The sequence below is a fragment of the Lactuca virosa genome, chromosome 6 (assembly GCF_052849685.1).
Source record: "Lactuca virosa cultivar CGN04683 chromosome 6, Lactuca_virosa_CGN04683_v6, whole genome shotgun sequence".
Lineage (NCBI taxonomy): Eukaryota > Viridiplantae > Streptophyta > Magnoliopsida > Asterales > Asteraceae > Lactuca > Lactuca virosa.
Window position 1 is genome coordinate 156,057,033 of NC_136431.1, and position 8,550 is coordinate 156,065,582.

Genomic DNA, 8,550 nt, shown 5'->3' on the forward strand with positions numbered 1-8,550 from the left:
GTAGTTTGGACCAATGGGCTTTGCCTTTGACAAAATCGATAAGAGAGTGAAGTTTCAGTTTGGAGTAGAGGTTTGTGTAGCACGAGCATCACCATTTATAGGCATCTATAAAGAGATACATTTTAGTTAGTTGAGATATATCCTTAATTTATTTATCCCAAATTAATATTCAAGGCTAGGATCCAAAATACAATTCGAAATGAGAAGAGGGATGCCGTAATCTATTGCGAATTTATTTAGGTAGGTAAGGCACATTACCAATTTCAATATAATATGAAGTTACTAGATCTTTTTAGATTCATTGAATCTTATCAATGACATGTTTAATCTTAAATTATTCTAGTCTATTTGTGACTGGGATACCGAGGATCACAAACAAGATGTGAATAACCATGCAAACCCGCATGACATACTCGAGGTCGTTTATGATCTCACATTGATGTGCCGGTTAACCACACACGCTCCACCAACAATCATAAATTCGAGTATTCCATCATTTCATCTTTATAGTCCCAAGTCAGTGTGCCGGTTAACCACTCACCCTCCACTAACGACTAATAAAGAAATGATGTGAGTTTTCATGAATTATCATACATTTCACATTTTTCCTAAAGTAAGTAGAGTGTACTTTTGTAGAATGTTCTAGTACTTTACTTATTATACTTTTAATCTTATTATGTCCTATCAAACCCATTCGGCTAACGACCCTCCACCACACAAAGAAGCGGTGGGTGAAAAGAACACCCATTAAACGATCATTTAATAGACTGTTTCCTTATACCTCTCTTATAGTGTGGCTTTGTGAATGAGGCCTACTATTGATTCGACTAACTTTTAGTTATACATATAGTTATAAAGCGCGCACACACACACACACACACACACATATATATATATATATATATATATATATATATATATATATATATATATATATATATATATATATATATATATATATATATATATATATATATATATATATGGTTCATTTTAAACATTTTAAAATATCAAGGTTTAAATCTAATTATCTGAATTAACTATTAATTAATTAATCTTTTAAACCATTTTATGATTTGTATTTATAGTTTAATTAACCAATTAATTAAAATCAATTAAATAATTTAATCCAATTATGGATTTTTATATTTAACCTTTGATTAACCATTAATTAAATTTTATAATAAAATCCATTAAGATAATTCCATTTAATTATCTTATAATTAAAGTTTAGGTTTCCTTATTTAATGCCCCAAAATTCAAATTAGGGTTTTAATTTTACCAAACATTATAGAAATCGGATTTTAATAGTTAAAATATCAGATAATGATCAAAATAAACCCTACAATCGAATTAGGAAAGCCAAAACAGAAAAAAAATGATTTTTAAAAAAGCGTGTCGCGCCCTACGAATTTTTGTTTTGTTTTGCGGGTTTCATTTATTATGTACACTTAATTGTAAGACATGACTCTAATACCACTAATGGAATTTATAGGCTATAAGCTCAATGTACATGTAGAAAAATCTCTTAAGAAGTTAAAAGTGCATGCAACCTGTTGGATCTATGTCTTTACACATTAATAACAACATATTTATGAAACTACAAGAACCCTATGCTATAATCGAATTACTAGTTAGGATTACATAGCTTTGATATTGTTATAGAAAACAATATTCTTTATTACCTTGTTGATTTTAGAAAGCTTAACACCAAAATTATGATGCCTCTAATGGCTCATACCCAAATCATAGACTAGAAGACAATTTTGAGAGAGAGAAATTTGGCTAGGGCTTCACAAGAAGAGAGATGGCCGAAAATGCGACCCTAAGGGGTCTATTTATACTAGTCAGGTATCTAGGGTAAACCCTAATTTGAATTCAAAATAATATTATTTTAATCCAAATTAATTGACCATCCTTATCAATACCCGAAGGCTTCTAGAAACCCTAATAAAGGTCACCAAAACTGTCCCCTTATGGAAGGTTTTGGAATCCTTCCATTGCTAAAAACTTAAGCAATTACAAATCATCCCTTGTACCTCTATTTAATTCTAACTGACACCAAGTTAATTCCAAATTAATTCTAATAAATTCTAAATCAATTTAATCAATTTATTAATCATAATAAATTAATAAATCATTTCCTCTTTCTTCAAAGGTCATTCTAATATATTTCTAGTTATGACGACAACCTAAAAAGGACTTTGCTTTTAATTACAAAAATATACCAATTTAGTTATGGTCTTAGACACCTTAATCCAACATGTTATTCAAAAGGACGATATTGACTTGCATTTTTTAAAAAACGTTTTTTATATGTTTAATAAATCTAGTTTCGAAACATGGTCTAATGAATATTTGCATGCATCAAACAATTCATGTTATCTTTTGAAAAAAATCATATTTCTTATATAAGGTCCTTTTGGTTCCAAATAAAATCTTCATCATATTAACATTTTATTCGTGATTAATATAAACTAATATCTATATGAAAGTTTAGGCGTTAAACTAATATCTTATATCTGAAGTTTGACGTTTGATTGCTTTAGAACCAATTATACTCTTTTAATAAAACTTTATTTTATAGTTAAAACTTGGAGTTTAGATGAGATTAAAATCATTATTTTAAATCTCCTTTTAGTATTTCAATCTCATGTCGTTATGAAATTTTAGAATAAAACTCTTTTATTTATAAACTCATTTTATACATCTTATGTTAAAAGCCATATTTTGAAAAAGCAAAAACCATATGATTATAATTACGTTTTAAATTTCATTTAGCATGTATAAAACATAATATCAATATAGTACATTCAATTTTTAATTGACTAATATCATATATATTTTTTGACGTAAAATAATATCTAATATTATAGTTTGACATAATAACGCTGTAAATGAATTTTATTCTTTTAAGAAATATCTCTTTTATTATAAAGGCATGAGATTAATATTTAATTTAAAACACATTTAAAACCATTTTAAATATTTTAATTTGAGCTATGAAGACTTTTAAAATAAAAACTCTTTTTAATAAGAAAAATTCAATCTAAACATCTTATGCCAAAATTTTAATATTTAATATCCCAACTCTTTGTGATGTTAATTTATGATAAAATGTTATCTAGCATTCAAAACCTATTTTTATACATATAACATTATATATAACAACATAAAATAAACATCACGGACATGCATTAAAAAATATATAAACCGAACCATTTACTAGTAATAATTTTTGTGAGACAACACAAGAGTTATTAAGTCATTACATTAAGGAATTAAGGAACACTTAAGAATGTTTTCTATATTCTACTTGCCAAAACAAGTCTTGCATGAAAAAGGAACTTCAGGACTCCATGAGTCGTATAAGGTATGAGACTTAAACCATTAAGACCATAACTAAGCTCAAAACCACGAGTCAATGTTGGGATTATAGTTTTAAGTGGTTAAGACGAGTAACAAGCTTCCAATCTTGTTAATTTCTTCAACCTTGTTACATTTGGAAAAAAGAATAAACTTGTCTAAACTAATTTATTACACCGAAAATAAATAAATGAATAATTACCTATTTATCTATTACATCTTCATGAATGAATAAGTATCAACCACAAAAATACAAGGTTCCTAATGTCTTGTTTATACAGAACATCATCATACAAAATAAAAACAACACTTAGTTTTTGAGGACAACTTTATACAAACAAAATGCTGAAAAATTTGGTGGCATAAAATAAACAATTTTCCTTTAACGCCTCCAAACTTACAACAAATTTAAACTTTTCAAAACAACCCATTCACTTAAAAAGAAGTGTTTACATAGCCATTGTTTTCAAAACATTATTCAAAAACAGAGTTTCCCAAGATCCACAACATAAAGCCAAGGATGTGTACAGTCACACCTTCGCCTTGCCACGGTCCTCAGAAGTACCTGAAACAAAACTAAAACTGTAAGCCAACACTTAGGTGCTGTTTGTTTTTCTGAAGCCAAAATGTCTGCAGTCTGCGGACCACATCTGCAAGCCTCTGCAGCAGAAGAGGTGGACCAAACGTCTACAGTCTGCAATAAGAAAACTGTTTGTTTTTTAACGTCTGCAGGCTGCTGAAATAAACTGAATTTTAAATAAAATGATTTTACAAACTTAAAATGAAATTTCAACACCAAAATTTTAATAATAATAGTCTTATAAAATTCATGCAACCAAATTAGTCATACAATAGTCTTATAACATTGAAAATAAAATTCATGCAACCAAATTAGTCATACAATAAAAAAAAATTGGTTTTACAATAACAATTTCATTTAAAACAATTCAATCTATATTGTGCATCAACTGATCAGCAATTTCATCCCGTAACTGAGTCATATATTCACGGTCTGCGGCAGTACCATGTGTTGGATTCTCGTCTTCATCATCATCAACGACCACATTGTTATTCCGAAATGAGACATTGGGTTCATCGTATCGTGCGAAATACTCATCACTCAGTCCTTCTCTCCTTATAAAATTATGAAGCGCGAAGCATGCCATGGCAATGTTTCTTTGTGTCACAAACGGGAATGGTGCCATCCTCTTCAATATAGGGAAGCGTGCTTTCAAAACACCAAAATCACGCTCAATGACATTCCGAAGTTTTGCATGTCCATGGTTAAATTTTTCCTTATTGGTCAATGCACGTCTTTAACGAAAATCTCCAAGCCAATACCTCACATTACGATAAGGGGCCATAAATCCTCGAGTGTGTGCATACGCGACATCACAAAGATAATACTTGTCTGTAAAAAATGCAAAACACTAATCAATTTTCAAACTAAGATAAGAGTATTTCAAAAAAAACAAAAACTTACCGGGTGGTGGAAACGGGAATGATGCTTGTGGATCGGTTATTGCTTCTGATAATATTCTAGAGTCATGCGCTACCCCTTCCCACCCGGCCACAACAAATGTAAACATCATATTGAAGTCACAAATTGCCAATACATTTTGGTAGCAATCTCCCTTTCCCCTACTTCTATATAAGTCTTGTTTCTTAGCAGGGACAACAACATGTATCAAAGTGCCATCAAGTGCACCAACCGCCCCTTTGAAAATCCGCCGTAGCCTCCTATTATGTCCTGGAATGTTTGGATTCGGATTAAAAGAAGTTGGTACTATAACATCTTGTGCGAAAAGCATCATTTTGTCCAACACTTCATAAAAAAATTTATGAACTGTTTGCTTCGAGTGTTGAAATCTCCGCTTGATAATCACGTAACGTTGATTATGGCCGATCATCATAAAAAACATAGCCATCTTTTCCTCAACCGATACGTGTTTGCTGTCCTTTAATGAGTAATTCGCTCTAAAATGAGCACATAGTCGTACAAAAGAGTCACGGGACATGCGTAGTACTTCAACACATTGTAAACGATTACGATGTAACAACTCCAATGTGTATTCATGTCCCGTCATTTCCAAATCATTATCCCGCAATCGTTTCACACCCCTCTTCCAAAAATAACGGATGTACAGATACATAAGAATTACGAGAATCAACTTTTGATCGTGATCCATTATGAACCTAAAATCAACAAAGTAGAACTTTAAAAAACATTACATTAATCCATATTTCAAGTAGGAAAAAAGCATTACATAAACCATATTTCAAGTAGCAAAAAAACATTACATAAACCATATTTCAAGTACCAAAAAAACATTAGATAAACCAGATTCCAAGTAGCAAAGTAACAAAAAATAGTTCCAACAAAGGCAAAAATACCTAACAAAATAGTTCCAACAAATGCAAAAAGACCTAACAAACAGTTTCAACACTAGAAAAATCATTGGACAATCTTTCCATCCTTCAAAACTCATAAACTTGTACCCGTCATCTCAAGCCATCCTCGTAATATCTCGGGAACATCAGGAAAATGCATCCACATCTCTCTCATGTTCATGGTCCCTCCAAAAATATGATATGCAACAAAGCGTAAAGGATCTGTAGGGACTAACTGAAGCACCTCTAACTTCTCTAAACATTGAGGGATTGTATACCCTTTAGTCAAACTTTGTAGAGCTTTTTTCATTTCTAATGCTAAGTCGTCAGCAGTAATCGAAGTTCCATCAGGTGAAGAAGCAGACGGTGAGGCACTTGGAGGTATAGGAGTTGAGGGTTTAGCCCTTTTGTTAGGGTTACCAAATGGTGAAGCAGTATATGGTGAAGCAGCAGAAGGTGAAGCAGCAGAAGGTGAAGCAGCAGAAGGTGGTGGCTCATGGTGGGAAGTGTCATCACCATCATCATCTATTACATGAAAAGAGGTGGCGGTAATCTGAAGTGGTGGAACACGACAAGAGGATGCTCCAGCTACTGATGATGATTGGGTTGAGTAACTCCTACAATTACCAGTGGCACTATTTCCATCAAAAAGACGTTCACAAAGATCTGGAAAAGGCAGTGGAATTGTTCTCAATGAAGCAGCCTTCGGATGCCCCTAAACCCAAATGTAACAAAAAATAGTATAAGAATATTTGGCAACTTCAAACGTAAATGTTTAATATGTGTATATATACCTTCTTAAAATCATCCCACTCCTCGGTTGTTAAGTTAAAAGTGTTTGTTTGAGAGTTGTATATGTTACCAGTTTTGTTTTTTATATACACCCATCCTGTGTATTTGGCTTTCAGATTGTCATATGCGTTTTTCATTTGCTTTTGAGTCAACTCAAACCCAAATTTCTCCTTAAGAACTCTTCCAAGCCTTATCCATGAATCTTTCTGCAAACTCAATCCTTTTCTACCGACACTCTCTACTTCTTCAATACAAGTATCCAATAAGCATTTTAAATGCTCATTGGTCCATTGTTGTTTTTCTCCCATTTCTAATAAGCAATATATCATAGACAATAATAATTTCATAAGGTATTGTAGCATTCATAAGGTATTGCATATCATACACATTCCAACAAAAAAAATAACAATTTGAAACAATAAAGAGTATTTTCAAAACCAAATAACAATAAACAATCAACAACTAACATCATTATTTCATAAAGAGTGTTTTAAAGTGTGATTTTCCAAAAATAATCATATCTTTTAAAGAAGGCAGCAATGTTAATATATTATATTTAAAGAATTGATTGTTAAAGAAGACATAACTATATTATATTTAAAGAATTGATCGTTAAAGAAGACATAACTTCCTGCTGTCTAGTGATGTCTTTTTCTATCTCCCTCAAAGTCCACTGTCATCACTAATCAGCCACTTTAAGAACCCATGTTTATGCCACCATAGACATTTTAACATAATTAAAATTTTTTATTTTTTGTGCATGTTTAGTGTAATTTAGCTGAGACTAATCCTAAGAAAGATAATTGGAAAGTATTAGAGGGTGGAGCTCATCAAATGGAGAATTATGAAATACTAGAACAGATAGGAAAAGGCTCTTTTGCTTTTGCACTACTTATGAGACATAAACAGGAAAGGAAAATGCAAGACTTTCTTAAATTATTGATCTTTAGCAAAAGCAAAATACGCCATAGTGCAAAATCCTAATCTTTTATATATAAAAACCTAATCTGATCATGTATTAAGCAGATGGAACTTATTTCCACAATGCAATTTCGAAACTGATGGAACTGATCATGGAGAATTTCATGTTGAAACTGAAAAAAAGAGAAAGAAAACGTAAGGAAAATGTCGAAACCTATTGTTCGCAGGTGGGCTGGATCGCAATGTCGGCTGGTCGAGACGTCGCCTGCCGCCTGGTCGCTGGACGCCTTCAATCGGAGAGGATGCTCGCGACGGCGGTGCTGATCGGTGGTGATGGTCGACGGATTGAAGATGGAGCAGTCAAGGGTTTGTCGGGTGGAGAAATATGGACCAGGTAAGAAAGCGACGATGGAGGCAGATAGAAAAGAGGGACGCGTTTTTTTTAGGTTAAAAACAACTCGCAGACGTGAGAAGAGGTTGGGCCAAGTCTGTGTGGTGAAGACCTCGCGCATACATTTTTATGTCTGCGCACTTCAGAAAAACAAGCACACTGCAAACCTTTAGGTCTGCGCGTGGTCTGCGCTGCGCAGACAAAAGAGCCCACACAGATCTGCAAAAAAAAACAAACACCCTCTTAGTGAGTTCCCCCACAGTACCACCACATAAATAATACAAACAACAACATGCATACATAGCCTTTAGCATGACTGGACCGCCTCGTAGGGCCTTCAGCCTATCTGGACCGCTCTCTGGGCCTTCAGCCTGACTGGTCCGCCTCGCAGGCCTTTAGTCTATCCGGACCGACCTGGGTATCTTGGCCTTCAACACAAAGCAGGGCCGAATCAACCCAATACCATCACATATCAACATATACAACATTTATCAAAACAATCAATACCTAGCATAAAGAGGCAGTCATACAAATCTAGCAGATTACTACAGCAGAGCAATATCCTATATACCAAGATACAGATCTAACAGATTACTATAGCATAGCAACATACGAGAAACAAGGATATCAATCCAATGGGCTGGACTTGGTGCCTTCGACCCGTAAGTACATTGAGGAAAACTCACCTC

General features: G+C 33.1%; 1 protein-coding gene across 1 annotated transcript; it reads right to left on the reverse strand.

Moving 5' to 3' along the window:
• Window positions 1–4,313: 4,313 nt before the first annotated feature.
• On the reverse strand, window positions 4,314–5,938 carry LOC145122025 (uncharacterized). The gene is made up of 5 exons (XM_079057703.1): window positions 5,866–5,938; window positions 5,688–5,760; window positions 4,850–5,562; window positions 4,774–4,777; window positions 4,314–4,680 (listed from the first exon to the last, which is right to left on the reverse strand). The coding sequence occupies exons 1-5, from the start codon at window positions 5,936–5,938 to the stop codon at window positions 4,314–4,316; spliced, it is 1,230 nt and encodes a 409-aa protein (XP_078913829.1).
• Window positions 5,939–8,550: the final 2,612 nt, after the last annotated feature.

Coding starts and splice junctions, on each gene's coding strand:
- LOC145122025 (XM_079057703.1), bottom strand. CDS start 5,938: ATGAACATGAGAGAGATGTGGATGCATTTTCCTGATGTTCCCGAGATA. Junction 5,761..5,865: donor AGGATGGCTTGAGATGACGG/GTACAAGTTTAT, acceptor CTATTTTGTTAG/GTATTTTTGCCTTTGTTGGA. Junction 5,563..5,687: donor GTTTATCTAATGTTTTTTTG/GTACTTGAAATA, acceptor TGTTGATTTTAG/GTTCATAATGGATCACGATC.